Source organism: Aquarana catesbeiana, linkage group LG07 (genome assembly GCF_042186555.1).
Source record: "Aquarana catesbeiana isolate 2022-GZ linkage group LG07, ASM4218655v1, whole genome shotgun sequence".
Taxonomy (NCBI): domain Eukaryota; kingdom Metazoa; phylum Chordata; class Amphibia; order Anura; family Ranidae; genus Aquarana; species Aquarana catesbeiana.
Genome location: NC_133330.1, coordinates 13,169,664 through 13,192,219, shown reverse-complemented (window position 1 = coordinate 13,192,219; position 22,556 = coordinate 13,169,664). Strand labels below are relative to the sequence as shown.

At 44.1% G+C, this 22,556-nt stretch overlaps 1 protein-coding gene across 1 annotated transcript; it reads right to left on the bottom strand.

Annotated features, from left to right (window-relative positions):
• Positions 1-8,377: 8,377 nt before the first annotated feature.
• Positions 8,378-21,067, bottom strand: LOC141102692 (galectin-1-like). The gene is made up of 4 exons (XM_073591613.1): positions 20,917-21,067; positions 14,618-14,676; positions 11,245-11,419; positions 8,378-8,941 (listed from the first exon to the last, which is right to left on the bottom strand). Exons 1-4 carry the CDS (start codon positions 20,926-20,928, stop codon positions 8,798-8,800), a joined length of 390 nt encoding a protein of 129 aa, XP_073447714.1. The 5' UTR covers positions 20,929-21,067; the 3' UTR covers positions 8,378-8,797.
• Positions 21,068-22,556: the final 1,489 nt, after the last annotated feature.

Here is a 22,556-nt window from a genome sequence, read left to right as displayed (position 1 = left end):
GACGCCAAGGCGCAGACATCTGTTCTCAGACCCTCTAGTCCTTTATTCCATCGGCAGATTGGGTGAGATGACACCTTGGTACTTCCCATTCCAGGGGTGTTCGCCTCTCCAATTGCCACACGGTCCGTGAGATCTGAGCATGCGCGCGCGTTGCATGATGGAACTCGCAGTTCCTAGGCACCGTGCAGTGCACAGCCGTGGCTACCCCTCGTTTAGCGTCCACACACCTGATCATTATCTGATCAGGTGTGGGGGGTATATGAGTAACCGGCCAGTCCCTCAGTTCTCATGGACGAGGGACGTGCCTGCATTTGCTCTGCACACAGCTACAAGGTAAACTTCTGCCTTTCAAAACACCCTGACTTCATGTTGTCTACATGAATTATTTATTATTCCTTTATATACTTTTTAGAACTTATTTTGGACCGGCCTCTTACTCTGGTGGTTAACACTGATTTTCTCAAGCAACACGGTGTGCTTCATGATGAATTAGGTAATAGATTCTTTTTCACTAGCCTCACCTGTGCCCAAGTATATTTTAAAGCTTCCATTTCCCTATCTTTCTGATCCTCCTTTTTTCCTTTACATTTCTTATAGGATCCACTGTTATTTTTATCCCTTTTTCATCCCAGCACCGGTACTATATACCTGTGAATGTACCGCTATGAGAATCTTTTCTTACAGTAGATACCATCAAGTAAGTATAGGCATAAACTACCGTACCTGGTCCCAGTTAACAACAGCAAGACCCCTAACACCATCCATTTTTCTAATTAGGCCTGCCTTAAGTGGTTTGCAGATATGGTTCAACCTTGATGTCCTTTCCTTGCTGTGTGCATACATATATTACAGGCACTTCCTGATCTTGCCTCTCTACAGCTTTTAGATATACATGTAAGTCCGCACCTTTTCCAGAGATATAGATACATTTTATACCTATTTATATACATATATTTTTTGTTCTCTTTTTAATACAATGCACATATGCGCAATCCTCTATTCCTGGAATAACTATCACAGTGCATTATCACACATGACTATTTTTACATTCCTTTGCCAGGTCTACTGTATGCCCCCTGCAGGCATAATTTACGGCGCGGTCTGCCTGCTCCCCTGTGGGGATCTCCTTGGGTGGCTGCGTTCCCCTTCTCCCTCTCTTCCCTCCCGTCTTGGGCACTGACGCCCCAGGTATGTCCGTAGTTCCGTTTAGTGGTGTGGAGCTTAGGGTCGCATGAATGTCCAGCCACAGTTGCAATGTGTTATTGTTTTTACTATGCAGTGTTTGGTCAAATCAATATTTCTAACACGTGTTTTCATGTCCACCACACAGAATTTTTTTTTATATATATCCACCCTATGAGCTCCTGTTCCCTGAAGAAGCCAATGTTTTGGCGAAACATGTAGGAAAATGAGCCCCCCCTCCTTCAACGGCCACTTGCCATCTGGCCCACTTGACCATTCTTAGGGTCACTTACAGTACATGTATCCACAAAATTTGTATAATTACTGTATGAACTGTTTATAATGTACATTGTATTTATGATAGACTATTAATAAAATTTGTAATTTTAGTATTTTTTGTTTTATCTTTTCTTCTCTAATCTTCCTGACCCTAGCACCGCTATAATCCCTTGTCCACACACCCATTTAACGTTTGATTATTTAGGGGATGAGGTGCTGTATCCTCTGGTACCATCTAGCCATCTATACTTCTTTTGAGCAATACAAGCTTTAATGCTTATGTCCTTTTGGCTAGTCTTGGTCCCTGATATGTTGATTTGAATATCCCCATATATATTATATATACTTGTCCAATACAACTATATATCCTTCTATCTTCGTTTATTCCCAACAAATCCACTACCCTTCCTTAGTTATATGCCATCTTGACAAATTATATCTCTTCTTATTTTCACCTCACTGTGACTGTGATAATCATTGGAACACATATTAATCCGTATATATCTTTTGTGTCATCATAGGACTGGTTTCTTTCTCTTTTCAGGACCCCGGGTGGAGCCATGGCGGATTTCTGTGGAGAAGCCTGGGAGGGTCTCATGACCCGCATCCAGGCATCCCAAAATGCTTCTACCATAACCGATGCTGAGCTGGATAGGGCATTTATCAGACTACAACGTCTCTTGGAAAAAAAAGTCAGAATTTACTGGCATAAAACCTACTTTGAAAAATATGCGGAACACAAAATAATACCTTGGGGATTAAGAATACAACTTTTCCCCAATATCAAAAAAATCAACGACACATTAAAAACCTCTTGGGAAAGCAATCTTATATCATGCTCTCTCAACATGCTCTCCATGTTGTGCCACGAATATACCACCGAGTTGGCACAACTTGATGTTGCAATCAATCGATGGTACACAGATCATGCTCTTGGTCTTTCCTCCCCCAGGTATAGCAAGCGGGATAAAACCCTGCGCGCACACCTGGAGGAATATACACTTACGACTATCAATGACAAAGAAAGCAAATTCTTAAGAGACTTAGCAGCCCATGAAAATGGATATGCCTACAATTGGGACAATGCCAAGGAAACCAAAGCTAGAAACAAACCCTTTTCCACTAATATACCTACTTCGAATAACCATGCCTCTAACAATTTATTTGCTTCTTTTTCATCCAGTACCTCCACTGCTTACCAAGATTTGACACAGGAACAATTAGCAAAAAGAAGAAAAGGCGATCTTTCGGCCATATCCTCGGAGTCACTCCACCGCACACTAGGACCCACTCCTCTACCACTTCCACCTACAGGTCATTCGAAGACCGCTCACGCATCCACTCCCTCCACTAAAGCACAACCCAAGTCGTCAGCGATTCCCAAATCATCCTCTACCAAGACACCTGCAGGCATAATGGCACCACCGCACCCTCAAACGCACATCACCTCCCGAAGGGTAAGTGAACCCACTATCACCTCCATGTTTTCAGCTAGCTCTGCTACAGCAGACCCTAAACTTGCACCTATTTTTTTAGGGCAGGGCCAGGAGTCTCTCCCAAGCCCATCCCCCGATTTACACCCACAAATGCCAATGATCCAGCAAGACCAACCACCCCTGATGTAATCAACCTATCTTCTATTCCACTCAATGCGGATCAGATCTATGTACTCCAATTAGGCCTCACATTTTGTCCCTCTAACGACTTTGACAAATTCGCCTTTATCAAAGACGTGCATCTTTTTGCACGTAAACTTCTTTTCAAAGTGATCTATGACAAATCTCAATCTAATACTGCACCTGTTCAGAATGTGCATGTAAATCCTTCCCAACAGGTTCCCACCCTAGCGGAAATACAAGCCCTCGAAGAATTAATGTCACTTTGGGAGGAGGGGTGCACTGATGGCGACGACTCTCTTGATCCTACCAATCTTGAGGCCGCCGCCCTTGGTGCTCCCCCCTTCCCCCCTCCTGTTTCTTTTAAACCCAAATCTGTGAACTTTCCAAATCTTTCTATAAATCCCAACATATGGGCCTTTGTTCAACAGGTCACTAACACCATCGAAGGCTTAAATTTCAACTCCGCGTATCCCTCCAACCTAACTTTGGCTCAGATTAGGGCCATCAAATCCCTACAAAACCATCCTGAACTCACCATTAAGCCAGCCGACAAGGGTGGCAATGTGGTGGTGATGGATGTGTCCTTCTATGAACAAATGTGCCTGGATATTTTAAACAATCGCGAGTGGTGTAGACCAATTTCCAAAACACTCATTGTTAACTATATATCCGAATACCAACAGCTGATATTTGCAGCTTATCAAAAAGGCATTATAGACTCCAACACATGGAAATTTCTTTATGTTAAAGAACCCACTACCCCTACCTTCTATTCCCTCCCGAAATTGCACAAATCTCTAGACCATCCACCTGGTCGCCCAATTGTGTCTGGTCGTCAATGCCTCACAGAATCTGCCAGTGCTCTGGTAGACAAATATCTGGCACCACATGTTGTAGCTTTGCCTTCATATATAAAGGACACTATCCATCTCCTTCGTATATTAGATGGCCAATCCCTGCCCAGTGGCACATGGTTGGTAGCCCTAGATGTGGAAAGCTTATACAACGTAATCCCCCACAATAGAGGTATCTCAGTTATCAGCAAACTCATTCGTGCCAGAGGCCCCCAATATGATGAATATGGGGACTTTGTCCTCAAATTATTGAGGTTCATACTCACACGCAATTATTTCATGTTCGGCTCCTCCCACTTCCTCCAGGTGCAGGGTGTGGCTATGGGGACTAAGTGTGCCCCTGCCTATGCCAACCTGTACCTGGGGGGGTGGGAGAGGGAACTTTTTGACTCGATTCACTTCAACCCCTACCTGTCCAGGATTATATCCTGGTACAGGTATATCGATGATATACTTCTGTTTTGGGCCGGTACTAAGGAAGAACTTTCCTCATTTGTACAAAGTCTTACCGACAACACATATAATCTAAGATTTACCATGGAGTGCAGCCAGTCTCAGATCCATTTTTTGGACCTCCAGATTGGTGTACAACCCAATGGCCAAGTCTATACTACTTTATACCGCAAACCCTCTTCGGGCAATACAATCCTACATGCCCAGAGTGCCCATCCTGAGCCCCTCCTTCGAAGTATACCATATAGTCAATATGTCAGGATTAAACGTAACTGTACCCGCGATGAAGATTTCTTCAGGGCGGCACACGACCTCTATAATAGACTCTTAGATAGAGGCTACAGCCACTCTCTCTTAAAGAAAGCATTCCATAAGGCAAAAAAACTCAACCGTAAAGATCTGGTTTTCTCCGACAAACCATTGGATTCTAAACAACCCACACGACTCATCACCCAATTCTCCAATCAGCATACCCAAATCAAAGACGTCCTCAAACAATTTTGGCCCTTACTCACATCTGATCCTACTATTGCCAAATATATTAACACTTATCCTGATATTACCTATCGACGCTCTCCCTCTCTCCGTGATCGTCTGATTCATAGTCATCATTCTACTGACACTGCACATAGGCCCACTGCCACCGGTACCTATCAATGTGGCAAATGTGACATATGTACATTCGTTGCCAACTCTCAGGTTGTTAATCTACCCGATGGAAACACACACACCATCAGACATTATGTCACCTGCGCCACTGTTGGGGTTGTATACCTGGCCCAATGCCAATGCGGCGCATTCTATGTTGGCAAAACCAAGCGCCCCTTTCAGACCCGTATTCGGGACCATATCAAACCACTATACAAGAACATCACCACTACGGCCATTAATAGGCATATCGCTGCCCAACATAACTCCGATCCCCATGTTATTTTGTTTTCCGCACTTGAACATATCCCCTCACATGTAAGAGGCGGTAGTACTGATAATTCACTATTACGACTCGAAACCAAATGGATTCATTTATTAAATGCTACCATCTTCCCAGGACTCAATGAATATATTAGTTTTAAGCCCTTCCTTTAAGTTTTTTTCTTTTCCATGCCCCTTCCCCAGACAACGTCGTTTGTGGTTTTTCCTCTCTACCCTATCCTCTTCCATCCCTTTTTCTCCCCCCCCCCCCCCTCCTCTATTCCCTTCTTAGTTTCTCATTCTCCTGTATTCCCTGTCTTTTTTTCTCTTTGCTGCCATGGCCCCACCCGGTATTTCATCCATATAATGTTTTTTTTGACATGGATTAATATCTTGCCTTTTACATTGATCACAAATGCCTTTTTCCTTTTCTGAGACAAGCTGGCAAATTGACTTAACATAGCTTATATCCCTGTATATTCTATAAATGTATATTGCCTGTATGTATTTGCGACTTAAAACTCTTTTATTGTCATTATTGAACAATATATATTTTTTGACACAACTGTTGCAATACATATATTGTGTGTTTCCTTTTCTATATATTCTTTTCTATATATTGTTTTTGCATTGCATTTCCATTTTTGGTTGCAGGTTTCACTGTCGTACTGGGACCCAGTGGTTCTCTATGCACACTGCACACATTGTGGCTGGATGTCGTGTGCTGACACACAGTAATTCCCACCTTCCCCAGTGGCCCCTGTGGATCGTTGGGCAACCTTTGGGATATCCTCCCATCCTGTGTCTCGGCGCACTACACTTCGTGCCCCGTTGTTCCCCGCCACTGGACTGCGGTTGTCCCTGGTGCCTTGGCTAGTCCCACGACTGGGGGGACTATTTGTGGCGTGGGTGGTGGGCGGCGGCTCCGCGGGTTCTCCCGGTTTGGGGGTGACATGGCTAGCGCTGTCTTTGCCTGTACGGACGCCAAGGCGCAGACAACTGTCTGCCCCTGGGTGCCCACGTCTGTTCTCAGACCCTCTAGTCCTTTATTCCATCGGCAGATTGGGTGAGATGACACCTTGGTACTTCCCATTCCAGGGGTGTTCGCCTCTCCAATCGCCACACGGTCCGTGAGATCTGAGCATGCGCGCGCGTTGCATGATGGAACTCGCAGTTCCTAGGCACCGTGCAGTGCACAGCCGTGGCTACCCCTCGTTTAGCGTCCGCACACCTGATCATTATCTGATCAGGTGTGGGGGGTATATGAGTAACCGGCCAGTCCCTCAGGTCTCATGGACGAGGGACGTGCCTGCATTTGCTCTGCACACAGCTACAAGGTAAACTTCTGCCTTTCAAAACACCCTGACTTCATGTTGTCTACATGAATTATTTATTATTCCTTTATATACTTTTTAGAACTTATTTTGGATCGGCCTCTTACTCTGGTGGTTAACACTGATTTTCTCAAGCAACACGGTGTGCTTCATGATGAATTAGGTAATAGATTCTTTTTCACTAGCCTCACCTGTGCCCAAGTATATTTTAAAGCTTCCATTTCCCTATCTTTCTGATCCTCCTTTTTTCCTTTACATTTCTTATAGGATCCACTGTTATTTTTATCCCTTTTTCATCCCAGCACCGGTACTATATACCTGTGAATGTACCGCTATGAGAATCTTTTCTTACAGTAGATACCATCAAGTAAGTATAGGCATAAACTACCGTACCTGGTCCCAGTTAACAACAGCAAGACCCCTAACACCATCCATTTTTCTAATTAGGCCTGCCTTAAGTGGTTTGCAGATATGGTTCAACCTTGATGTCCTTTCCTTGCTGTGTGCATACATATATCACAGGCACTTCCTGATCTTGCCTCTCTACAGCTTTTAGATATACATGTAAGTCCGCACCTTTTCCAGAGATATAGATACATTTATACCTATTTATATACATATATTTTTTGTTCTCTTTTTAATACAATGCACATATGCGCAATCCTCTATTCCTGGAATAACTATCACAGTGCATTATGACACATGACTATTTTTACATTCCTTTGCCAGGTCTACTGTATGCCCCCTGCAGGCATAATTTACGGCGCGGTCTGCCTGCTCCCCTGTGGGGATCTCCTTGGGTGGCTGCGTTCCCCTTCTCCCTCTCTTCCCTCCCGTCTTGGGCACTGACGCCCCAGGTATGTCCGCAGTTCCGTTTAGTGGTGTGGAGCTTAGGGTCGCATGAATGTCCAGCCACAGTTGCAATGTGTTATTGTTTTTACTATGCAGTGTTTGGTCAAATCAATATTTCTAACACGTGTTTTCATGTTCACCACACAGAATTTTTTATATATATCCACCCTATGAGCTCCTGTTCCCTGAAGAAGCCAATGTTTTGGCGAAACATGTAGGAAAATGAGCCCCCCCTCCTTCAACGGCCACTTGCCATCTGGCCCACTTGACCATTCTTAGGGTCACTTACAGTACATGTATCCACAAAATTTGTATAATTACTGTATGAACTGTTTATAATGTACATTGTATTTATGATAGACTATTAATAAAATTTGTAATTTTAGTATTTTTTGTTTTATCTTTTCTTCTCTAATCTTCCTGACCCTAGCACCGCTATAATCCCTTGTCCACACACCCATTTAAAGAAAGGGCATTGTTTTTTCCCACTGACATCAGGACATGTTCTACGCCCAGTAATCACAGTCCGGCCCCCCTAATGTCTGAAGGACCATAAACTGGCCCTTTTTTTGAAAGTTTGGAGACCCCTGCGTCTAATCTACTATCCTTACACTGAGACTAAAGCTGCTCCAGTAACTCCTACCCCCAGCATTGCCCCTGCCCATTCTGGGGTACTACTACATTCACTGCCACAACTACTACCCATACCCTACCACTGCCTATACCGGGCAAATCCACTGCAGCTGCTCTTTTTCTGTATGTAATTTACATAGAGTTGGACTTTGTGACATTTTATTTTTCTCCATGTAATTGTTGAAAGTTTATGGTTAAAGCTTGGAATAAATATCTGTATACAGCTTTCAGTTTGGAGCCAGAAAAAAATTTAATGATATAAAAGATCTGAAAGATTTTTATTGGAAAATATAAGAAAATCAGACAGAAAATGTTGCATTAACACACTTTTGGTTACTGTGTGCCATTTACAAGTAATGCAACAAACCTTCAGCAGGGGGGCGCTATGGAGCAGAGCAAGAAATACAAAGTCATCATCACTAAATAATACATTGATTGGTATGATCAAACACAATAGAGCTCATTGGATTTTTTTTTAAGTGTGGATGAAATTAATTTCTAGTAAATGAAATGAGCAAAGCACAATGTATGTCTACATGAGCAGCAAGAATGCAGATTGGAGAGGGGGGAGGTTACAAAGGAGGATTAAAGAATTTTTTCTTCTCTGTCCACTATGACCATTTCACAGAGCCTGGATATGGACACGTGGGGACAGGCGGCTCCTCTGTTGCGGGATTCTTCATTGTAGTGTGATGGACTTGGACTCAAGTTCATCCACAGATACGTATGTGATCTGTGATATGGGAAAGCGGATTGGAAATGAGAAAGGACTTCCAGAAGGCAATCGTACGGTGATCTTGTCTTGCTCAAATGTGAAGGAAACCTGTAAGAAAAGAGGTGGCACAGTGTCAGCTTGCTGGGCTTTACAAAGGCAATGAGTGTTGGCCGTAGAGACAAAGACTTCACCACCATACTGTTCTTTTCAACACAAATCTTTCCATAAGATGCTATGTGTATGTAACTTATCTTATGTATTCTTCATTTATGTATTGCAGAAAATTGTTAATGGAAAGGAAAAATGGAAGGATGTGCTTCTGTGTCGGAATGATTTAGTGACAGGTCTCTGATGGTGTATCTGTCACCTAGAATAATGAATGGAGCCCTTAGGAGATCAATAGATGTTGGCCAGTTTGCAGTGCCGGTATGCCAGCCATCATCACCCAGGGTTCCTTCAAAGGTTTCTAGGGATCCATTGAGCTGTGGCTGATTAACCTCCCATTTTATGGTGCTTGCTCATTCTGGGGCCCAACACCACTTGGTGGGGCCAGCTTCATGACACCAATGATCTGTTTTGCTGCCTGTAAGGGTGGAATTTTGACCACCACTGTAAGTGGGGAATTCTTACCACTGGCCACCAATGTAAGGGGCATTTTTTTCCACTGACTACCAATGAATTGGTACCTGAACACTTTTCAAGGGTTCCTCTGGGGCAAAAAGGTTGAGAAATGTACCTGGCATGTCATACAGCAGCCTTTTTATTATCCTACCCCTACCACAAACATGCCAAAGGCTCGACTGTGCACTGAGGATCTGGCATTAGACAGTGATGCCTAGGGGGCAGGGCTCATTGTCAAAGGGGGCTGGGCTTAACATTTGATGTTTGTATAATACAAGGGAATGTTATACCTCTCGGTTGTTATATTCAATAATACTGTTTTTGTCTATTATCTGCAGATCGCCATGTACAAACCATGTCTGCAATGTATCTAATTCTTATGCCTATTTCTATACTGATAAAAAAAGAAACAAAAAAAAAACAAAACAACAATCTCCCACTTCCAGGGGCCCCAATACACGCCTGTCCTGATTAAGGACCCCATCTGACACTGTCCCAGCCATGGCTCCAATTCATGTGTCCTTGATAGGGGTCCCATCTACTATGACTGACTTGGGGTAAATGAGAACTGTTGGTGAGAATATCATTATTCTGGGTCAGTTATTTCCTATTCTACCCCATATAGAATTAAGCCTTCTCACTTTTTAGTGTCTGAGGAATTCTGCCCCCAGAGAGAAATGAAAAAGAACAGAGTATTCATTAGCAGTAATATCCATTCCCTGTATCACCCCCAATCACACACACATTGGTATCCCCCCATTTTTCTTTCCTTCACACACTTTTGTAGCTCCTTTGTACTCCTCCCCCTGGCATTCACATTGGATCCTTTCCATTATTCTATCCCCAGCACCGACAATGGTCCCCCCTGTATCCCATCCCCAACACACACATTGGTCTATTCCTGTATCTAATTCCCGACACACACATTGGTCTTTCCATAACAGATTTGTACCATGATGGTGATGAGCTTCAGTTCCCAGTCAGCCCCCCCTCTACTCCCCAGATTGAGCCTTTACAGGGGACCTTATAGTGACATTCCATGTCAGGGATTTCCTGATCCCCATTCCCTCTTCCTATAATAATCGTCTCACAAACAGAAAATTTCCAATAACACACGCATACACAAAATAGAAATGAAATGTTACATGAAAAATTTCACAAGCCAATAATTCTGACAATCAGTGATCTGACCAACAGCAACCATTCACTAGGCGGTATATCATGGCACACAATGGCAGCATGATGGAATCCATTGGATCTTCCTATGTAGGAGGTTCTCATCCTTCATGGAATGAGCTGAAGGGGCGACCATCATGGCAAAGCCTTTATACCCTTCACCTGAGCCATCATTGGCTGCCTACTGAACCTTTCGTGGATGGATATTATTTATTAATTTATTTATTTCAGGTACTTATATAGCGCCTTCAATTTATGCAGCGCTTTACATATACATTGTACATTCACATCAGTCCCTACCCTCAAGGAGTTTACAACCTAAGGTCCCGAACACACATTCATACATATACTAGGGCCAATTTTATGGCTTTTACTAAAACTGGAGAGTGTAAAATCTGGTGCAGCTCTGCAAAGAAACCAATCAGCTTCCAGTTTTTTTTGTCAAAGCTTAATTGAAGAAGCTGAAGTTAGAAGCTGATTGGCTCCCATGCACAGCTGCACCAGATTTTGTACTCTCCAGTTTTAGTAAATAACCTCTCAATGCGTCCAGTATGAACAGTGATATCACTTTACCCCATCCAACATTTGTCCCGCCCCTCCCAGTGTAGACGTACCTTGGTGCTTGATCCCGTCTGGAAGGGAAAGTAGCCTTCCTTCTGCTCATTTCCCCAGGTACCGCCTATCATTGAGTTCAAGACTATTTTGCCCCTGTCTCCACCAGAGTCAAATCGAGCATCAAAGTGTATCACTAAATTCCGACCATTATCTTTTCCCAAGTTTATGGTGAACCTAGAAATACATTAAAAAAACGATTATTTCGCTCAGCTGACCTTGTTGGATATAATACTCGAGTCATAAATTAGTGGTCCTCCCATTGGGTTTCAGAGGGACTTTTGACACTTTTAATGATAGTTCATGATAACAAATTATGTTTACATTTTCCAAAAAATCACCCAAGATATCTGCCCCAACTGTAGATAAAGTGCTTTGAGGTCCCCGGAAAAAAAGTGGCTTAAAAAAATTTGCTGAGCCATAATATTAAAAAAAAATATTAATGAAGTGTACTCCTGTGTTACCAGTAATATGTGTTTATTTCAAACAATCAGTTACAATGTAATTATTACATTGTAGTAGCTGCTGCAAGCACTAAACGATGTTCCCACAACTATGTATCATGTATAATAGAATCAAGTGATGCTGCGCTGCTAATATACATAAAATAACCATAAAATGAGTGAAGTTATGTGCAAAATCTTAACCCAAAAACAATAACGTGCTTCAATATAGAATATTTTCTGAAACTTAATATCTTTAATCCACAATCCCGTGTATATTGTAGTATTTTATACAGTGTGTCCTTATAGATATCCAACAAAGTGAAGTCTGTGCTAATATTGATTGAATCAGTCTAGTGGGCTCCATTTGCAAAGCCGTACGTTTCCCCTTAAAGTTGACGCAAACCCTCCTATCGCTTTAGGCCAAGGAAGCCAATGTGACAGTTAGCATACCTGAAATGTAGGGATGAGCTTTGAGTTCGAGTCAAACTCATGTTCAACTCGAACATCGGCTGTTCGCCAGTTCGCGCGGGGTTTCCCTAAAAAGATCCATACCAGACATGAAGGGTCTGGTATAGATTTTGAGGGGGACCCACGCCATTTTTTAAAAAAATTTTGGCCGGGGTTCCCCTTAATAACCACACCAGACCTGAAGAGCCTGGTATAGAATTCAGGGGGACCCCCCACGCCATTTTTTTTAAATTTTGGTTCGGGGTTCCCCTGTGGGGAATTCCCATGCCATTTTCATCAATGAACTTTTATGTGTATTATCGTACCGACAATTCATTAATAGCCGTGAGTAGTTTTAAATGACTTTTTTTCCTTTGAAATGTCATTTTGCTGTCAGACTGTTCTAAACACGGGAAACATGCGCCCCTTTACAGGGATACTATAGACACCCCCCAGGTACGAAATTTAAAGGAATATGACACTTTTATTGTTTGACTTTAAGCATTATTAAAAATCACTGCTCCCGAAAAAACTGCCGTTTTTAAAACTTTTTTGCATTGATCCATGTCCCCTGGGGCAGGACCCAGGTCCCCAAACACTTTTTATGACAATAACTTGCATATAAGCCTTTAAAATTAGCACTTTTGATTATTCATGTTCGAGCCCCATAGACTTTAACGGTGTTAGCATGTTCAAACAAATTTTTTCTTTTTGAACTGTTCTGGTGCAAACCGAACAGGGGGGTGTTCGGCTCATCCCTACTGAAATGCCGGGAATGTAACTGTTTTTTTAAAAATGTTACATCGATGAGTTTACTTCCACTTTAAAAAATGCTGTAAAATACCGCTCAGTGTTTTTCAAAAAGTTTTTGGACATTCACAAAAAATACACTAATAAACTGGCTGGCATATTTATTTACATTAATAAATAGGCAAGGCATTAAGGAGCAAGTGGCCGCCGTGTCCTTAATAACTGGTGAGTCATCACCTGTCATCGGGGTTCTCCGCTGACAGCTGAATGTAAAAAAAAGAATTTCCGGCAATAAACAAAAACTGATGTGCCCCCCCCCCCTCACCAATCCATATCAGGCCCTTTGGGTCTGGTATGGATTTTTAAGGGAACCCTCACGCAAAATGTTTTTTAAAAAATGCTGTGGTGTCCCCCCAAAATCCATACCAGACCCTTATCTGTGCATGCAGCCCAGCAGGTCATGAAAGTAAGGAAATGAACAAGCCCCCCCTCCTGAACCCTACTTATCCCCCCCCAAAAAGAATGCGTAGTGTAAAAAAAAGATGGAGTTTTTGACAAGTCTTTTATTTAAAAAAAAAAAAAGTAATATAACATTTTAAAAATCCCCCCCCAGTGTAGATCCAACGTCAATCACGACATCACCGCCAATCCGAAAAAAGAAAAAAAAGGAAAAAGTATGCTTCCACCGTCTGACAGTTTTTAAATAACTAAAGGGGCGAGTTTATAAGAAACAAATGCCTCGCTGTGCCATAGAAAGGACTACACTGAGTCAATATCCTGCTAGGGATCTTCTTACAATTTTAGATTTGCAAACTCCTCGTAAGAAAGAACAAAACAGTAATGCTGGAATTCTAATAAGCAAAAGACACATTTATGCAACTTTGGTTCAGGGCACCTACTTTAGGACACCTACCCCTATATATACATCGGAGCACTGGGAGATATACTGAGAGGGTCCCTAGTGGGCAGAGGAAATTGGAGGACCAGCAATTTTGGTGACACGGTGGGTGTCTGTATTTGGCATGAAAGCAATACCGATCATAGATGTTGGGATATCACATCACGGAGAAAAACACACACTTATATAAAAGACTGATTCAACTAAAATTAGCACAGACTTCACTTTGTTGGATATCTATAAGGACATATATAATACCACACGGGATTGTGGATTAAATATATTAAGTTGCAGATAATATTTTATATATTAAGTTTTTGGGTGCAAGACACTTCTTGGATGTAAAAGAGTTTTTTTCTGGTTGGACTGCAAGCTGCAATCCCAACCCTGCGCTGCTCTCTTACTTCTGGATCTCACACAACCTGGCAGCCAGATGCCCCCGGAATAGGCCCAATCTCCGGCCTAGCAGCCCAGGACGTACGGCACACGTCTACCCAGATAACCGTCCAGGTGGCACAGAACATAGATCACCTGACTCCATCCGAATATATAGGTTCTCCCAGCAGGACAAGGGATTTAAGAAAACCCCTGCCCATTGGCTGAGATAAGCGTATACCCATAACCTGACCTTGAGTTGCCCTTCTCATATCTAGTACCACCAAGTACCCGGCCACCTAGAAATCAATAGATCTCTATCGATCGACCAAGATAACTACTCCTGGCAAGTACATTTGTGAGGAGCTCCCTGACTAAACCCCAGAGTGCTACATCAGTATTATACAGAGAGCAGACATATATTGTATAATAAGTAGCTAGGATAGAATCTTCACCTACCTTTTACAGCCATGAGGAATGAAGCCCTCCACATCCACGTGGAAACCAGGTCTAATAGCCTGTATGAGAGAAAGGAGAGAATTATTACACCCTGTATAATAGACAAAGGGGATGATTATTACACCCCGTAAATTAGAGAGAGGGGAGGATTATTACACCCTGTATAATAGAGAGAGGGGATAATTATTACACCCCATATAATAGAGAGGGGGGATGATTATTACACCCTGTATAATAGAGAGAGGGTATGACTATTACACCCCATATAATAGAGAGGGGGTATGATTATTACACCCCGTAAATTAGAGAGAGGGGAGGATTATTACACCCTGTATAATAGAGAGAGGGGATGGTTTTTACACCCCATATAATAGAGAGGGGGAGGATTATTACACCCTGTATAACAATAATTGCAGTGCTCAGAAATTATAATAAGCATATATTTCACATAAAACACCCATGCAAATTATAATAGTATCTGTATAAGAATATTGAAATGTATTTCAATTGATGTGCGATGACATCACAAGTGCAGAGTGTAAAAGCATTAAGGTGAAAAAACAGGAGGGTTTACAACCCGTTTAAGGAGCTGTTTTCTGTGTGCCCCACTCTATTCTCCCGGGACATTCCAGTGAGCATCAAAGACATAGCTCCCAACTATCCCTGATTTCGAGGGACTGTCCCTGATTTGGAGCAATGTCCCTCTGTCCCTCTTTCCCCCTCATTTGTCCCTCATTTTGGTCTGATCCATATAGATGTATATAAAATGCACTTTTTAGCTTTCAAAAAGTGTTTCCCAGTGCTAAACCTTTCATCCAAATTCTAAATTGCTGCCTTTGTAAATTTTAAAAGCCAATATAAAGGAATGGTAATGGTTTTAAAAAAAGCCCTTGTGGATTTAATTAACTTTTTTTGGGCTAATTCTCCTTTAAGGGGGTGTGGCAGGGGGCATGTCCTATGCCTATATACATTTGCTAGTAGGTGTCCCACATTCCCATCTCAAAATGTTGGGAGGTATGTCAAAGCTGCTGTCCAGCTGCAGGAACCACGGTCTACCAAGACCCTGTGAGCCATAGCTGCTGCTCTACGGTTGAACCTGCATTACCGGACACCATTAAAAGATCATCTGCTTCTGCCTGGCGATCGGTGGACCTCGCAGTGGCACCGACCTGGACCACTGTGTTCCACATCTAACCGACCTTCAGCATCTACCCATCCACCGGTTGGTGTGGGGACCCTGCATCGCTTCCTGTGTGTGTGCATAGGTGTAAACCCAGCCTAACCCTTCACTATAGGATTAAGGTTCCCTGAGTAAAGCTCTTTCTAGCCATAGTCTTCCCACCAGCGAGTCCTCTTTGCATATTCAGTTACTCAGTGTTTACTATTCTCTGCATAATTAAGTGTTATTGCTCATTACTGTTTGCCTTTTTCTTCCTGAAGTTCCTTAATTGTCTGGTGTTCTATCCAACCAACCCTAGATGCTGTTCCAGGGATTGGCTGACTGACCCCCTAAAATCTATTGTTTGCCTTATATTGACAATACAGAAATCTTCTGTGTTCAGTTTACATTGTTACATTGAATGCAAACAAAAGAGATTTACTGTCTCTTAAAAAGAACTGGGGAGAGAGGGTTAGGGCAAGGACACCCTAATGCCCTGTACACACGATAGGATTTTCCGACAACAAAATCCATGTTTTTTTCCCGACGGATGTTGGCTCTAACTTGTCTTGCATACACACGGTCACACAAATCTTGTCAGAAATTCCAAACATCAAGAACGCGGTGACGTACAACATGTACGATGAGCCGAGAAAAATTAAGTTCAATAGCCAGTGCATATCTTCTGCATGATTCCGAGCATATGTGGAACTTTGTGCGTCGGAATTGTGTACACACGAGCGGAATTTCCGACAACGGATTTAATTGTCAGAAAATTTGACCTGTACCCACCCCAATGTGCACATCCAGAAACACTATACCAACCACTGCCCACACCCAGCAACACTATACCCACCACTACCCACACCCAGCAACACTATACTCACCACTACCCACACCCAGCAACACTATACCAACCACTACCCACACCCAGCAACACTATACTCACCACTACCTATACCCAGCAACACGATACTCCCCACTACCTACACCCAGCAACACTATACCCACCACTAGCCACACCCAGCAACACTATACGGACCACTACCCACACAGCAACACTATATTCACCACTACCCACACCCAGCAACACTATACCCACCACTACCCACACCCAACAACACTATACCCACCACTACCCACACCCAGCAACACTATATTCACCACTACCCACACCCAGCAACACTATACCCACCACTACCCACACCCAGCAACACTATACGGACCACTACCTCACACAGAAACACTATATTCACCACTACCCACACCCAGCAACACTATACCAACCACTACCCACACCCAGCAACACTATACCGACCACTACCCACACCCAGCAACACTATACCCACCACTACCCACACCCAGCAACACTATACCGACCACTACCCACACCCAGCAACACTATACCCACCACTACCCACACCCAGCAACACTATATTCACCACTACCCACACCCAGCAACACTATACCGACCACTACCCACACCCAGCAACACTATACGGACCACTACCCCACACAGAAACACTATATTCACCACTACCCACACCCAGCAACACTATACCCACCACTACCCACACCCAACAACACTATACTCACCACTGCCAACACCCAGCAACACTATACCCATCACGGACCACACCCAGCAACACCATACCAACCACCAACCACACCCAGCAACACTATACCAACCACTAACCACACCCAGCAGCACCATACTCACCACTACCAACGTCCAGTAACACTATACCAACCACTGCCCACACACAGCTACACTATACCCACCACTGCCTACATTCAACAGCGCTATATAAACCACTGCCCATCGACCCAACACCAAGTATTTCCCTTACCCAGAAACACTATACCAACCACTGCCCTCACCCAGCAGCACTATACCAACCACTGCCCACATCAGAAAACCCTACACCCACCCCAATGCTCACATCTAGCAATACTATACCAACCACTGCCCACAATGTGAAACACTAAACCAAACACTTCCCATGCCCAGCAACTCTATACCCACCACTGCTCACACCCAGCAACACTATAACTACCACTGCCCTCACCTAGCAGCCCTATGCCCACAGCCAGCAACCGTATACCTACCACTGTCCAAACTCATCAACCTTTTACCAGCCTATGCTCTCACCCAGCAACACTATAGCAACCACTACCCACACCCAACAGCACTATATGCACCATTGCCAACACCCATCAACTATATACAACAACTGACAACACCCAGCAACACTATACCCATCACTATCCACACCCAGCAGCACTATACTCATCACTACCCACACCCAGCAACACTATACCCACCAATACCCATACCCAGCAACACTAAACCCATAACTCTACACACCCAGCAACACTATACCCACCACTACCCACACCCAGCAACACTATACCCACCACTAACCATACCCAGCAACACTATACCCACCACTACCCACACCCAGCAACACTATACCCACCACTACACCTACCCAGCAACACTATACCCACCACTAACCACACCCAGCAACACTCTACCCACCACTACCCACACCCAGCAACACTATACCCATAACTACCCACACCCAGCAACACTATACCCAGCACTACCCACACCCAGCAACACTGTACCCACCACTACACACACCCAGCAACACTATACCCATAACTACCCACACCCAGCAACACTATACCCAGCACTACCCACACCCAGCAACACTGTACCCACCACTACACACACCCAGCAACACTATACCCATAACTACCCACATCCAGCAACACTATACCCATCACTACCTACACCCAGCAACACTATACTCACCTCTACCCACACCCAGCAACACTATACTCACCACTACCCACACCCAGCAACACTATACTTACCACTACCCACACCCAGCAACACTATACCCACCACTACCCACACCCAGCAACACTATACTCACCACTATCCACACCCAGCAACACTGTACCCATAACTACCCACACCCAGCAACACTATACCCACCACTACCCACACCCAGCAACACTATACCCACCACTACCCACACCCAGCAATACTATACCCACCACTAGCCACACCCAGCAACACTATACCGACCACTAGCCACACTCAGCAACACTATACCGACCACTACCCCACCCAGCAACACTATACCGACCACTACCCCACCCAGCAACACTATACTCACCTCTACCCACACCCAGCAATACTATACCCACCACTACCCACACCCAGCAACACTATACTCACCTCTACCCACACCCAGCAATACTATACCCACCACTACTCACACCCAGCAACACTATACTCAGCACTACCCACACCCAGCAACACTATACCCACCACTACCCACACCCAGCAACACTATACCCACCACTACCCACACCCAGCAACACTATACCCACCACTACCCACACCCAGCAACACTATACCCACCACTTCCCACACTCAACAACACTATACCCACCACTTCCCACACCCAACAACACTATACTCACCACTATCCACACCCAGCAACACTATACCCACCACTACCCAAACCCACCAACACTATACTCACCTCTACGCACACCCAGCAGCACTATACTCACCACTACCCACACCCAGCAACACTATACCGACCACTACCCACACTCAGCAACACTATACCGACCACTACCCACACCCAGCAACACTATACCCACCACTACCCACACCCAGCAACACTATACTCACCTCTACCCACACCCAGCAACACTATACTCACCTCTACCCACACCCAGCAATACTATACCCACCACTACTCACACCCAGCAACACTATACTCAGCACTACCCACACCCAGCAACACTATACCCACCACTACCCACACCCAGCAACACTATACCCACCACTACCCACACCCAGCAACACTATACCCACCACTACCCACACCCAGCAACACTATACCCACCACTTCCCACACTCAACAACACTATACCCACCACTTCCCACACCCAACAACACTATACTCACCACTATCCACACCCAGCAACACTATACCCACCACTACCCAAACCCACCAACACTATACTCACCTCTACGCACACCCAGCAGCACTATACTCACCACTACCCACACCCAGCAACACTATACCGACCACTACCCACACTCAGCAACACTATACCGACCACTACCCACACCCAGCAACACTATACCCACCTCTACCCACACCCAGCAACAATATACTCACCACTGCCCACATCCAACAGCGCTTTATGCACCACTGCCCACAGTCATCAACCCAACACCAAGCATTTCCCTTACCCAGCAACACTATGCCAACCACTGCCATCTCCCAGCCAAACTATGTCAACCACTGCCCACACCCAGCAACCGTATACTCTTTAATGCCCACATCCAGCAGCACAATACCAATCACTGCCCACAATGTGAAACACTAAACCAAACACTTCCCAAACTCAGCAACACTATACCCACCACTGTCCACACCCAGGAGCACTATACCAACCACTGCCCACATCAGCAAACCCTGTACCCACCCCAATGCCCACATCCAGAAACACTATACCAACCACTGCCATCACCCAGCAAAACTATACCAACCACTGCCCACACCCAGAAACCCTATACCCTTGAATGCCCACACCAGGCAACACTATACCCACCACTGTCCAAACCCATCGACCTTATACCAGCCTATGCCCTCACCCAGCAATACTATACCAACCACTACTCATACTCAACAGCACTATGCACCATTGCTAACACCCATCAACTTTACACAACAACTAACAGCTCCCAACAACACTATTCTAACCACTGCCCACACCCAATGGCCCTATACCCACCAATGCCCCTACCCAGTAGCACTATACCAACCACACCCAGCAAGCTATGCCCCCCACTGTCCCCACAGAGCAAACACTATACACATCAATACCAACAGGCAGCAACCCTATACTAACCTATTCCCACACCCAGCAACCCTACACCAACCTATGTCCACACCAAGAAAACCTATACCCACCACTGTCCTCTCCCAGCAACACTATACCAACCACTGCCCACACCCAGCAGCACTACACCCACCACTGCTTACAGTCCACAGAACCCATTTGTTCAGCTTTTGCAGCTTCTTTCAGTGCTCATACTCACTTTATCTGCCATCCTGCTTCCTTATCAGACGCCACCCAGGTGTACTTCAGTTAATGCAGGAAGATCTTCAGTGACCCCCAAATTCGTTAGAGACCAAATAAGACACAGGGAAACGAGCTGGAGAGTGTTCATAAGATCTCTGACATTTACTGAATACCACAGTGCCTTATATGCAAAAGAAAGAAGGGAGGAGCCGTGTTTTAATGCATATGTTTCTAAAAGTTAAACAAACTCAGTATTTTCTTATCATGATTAAAACTGCTGAATTTAGTATAACAAGAACTATTTTGATGATTTTGCTTATACAACAGGCTGCTTGACTAGATAACAAGAATTATCTAATGACTATTGCTGACACAAATTTGGCTTATCCACAATATCTCATAGGGTGTGTTTCTATGCAAACCTTTAAGCTGATTATGGCAAAACACAAACACACACAGCAAAATGTTCACTTCTACTGTATATAAAATGGAAGAGAATCTTTAAGATGAAGTCACAGTTGTTTATACATTCTATTACACACCTCTACCCCTTCATATATAGGAGGTCTACTAAAGGTGGAACCAGTCATGTTGAAGGGATTACCCAGCCCACTGCTCCCTGGACTGGGAATTGTTCCAGAACCGCTCATTACAGAGAACTAATGAAATATAAATGAGAACTAATAAATAGTGGATATGGTGTGATTAAGCATGGGTCATCCATCGTCACTCTGCTGGGATCTCACCACTCACCACAAACAGTAGGGGGCAAAAGATGACTTTCCTCAAAGTCATTTCTACAACACAAAGGGGGTCATTTACTATAGCGCCACGGCGCTAATTCACGCAAATTGCCGTGAATTAGTGCTAATTCGCAGCAATTTAGCGCAAATTAGCGCTAATAGCGCTAATTCGCGCTAAAACAGTATTCCCTATAGCGCTGGTGAGAAAATACTCCCAAAATCGAATTTACTATAGTTCCCTGAAACCAAATAGTGCCCAAACCCTTATGCCCCGTACACACGGTCGGACTTTGTTCGGACATTCCGACAACAAAATCCTAGGATTTTTTCCGACGGATGTTGTCTCAAACTTGTCTTGCATACACATGGTCACACAAAGTTGTCGGAAAATCCGATCGTTCTAAACGCGGTGACGTAAAACACGTACATGGGGACTATAAACGGGGCAGTGGCCAATAGTTTTTGTGCCTTTATTTATTCTGAGCATGCGAGGCACTTTGTCCGTCGGATTTGTGTACACACGATCGGAATTTCCGACAATGGATTTTGTTGTCGGAAAATTTTATATCCTGCTCTCAAACTTTGTGGGTCGGAAAATCTGATGGAAAATGTGTGATGGAGCCTACACACGGTCGGAATTTCCAACAACAAGGTCCTATCACACATTTTCCGTCGGAAAATCCGACCGTGTGTACGGGGCATAACTCTGCTAAAACCTGGAGAATTGCACATGGAAATAATGTTTAGAGCATGATATAATTGCCTAAATGGTACTGAAATATGCGGTATATTATTCAAAGATAATTTGCTTTTAAACTGTGTGAAAAAGTGATTTCTACACTGAAATATCTTTAAAAGTCTGAAAAGTGAAAAATTCCCCGTTTTGGACAACTAGGTGCCAGCACAACTGAGC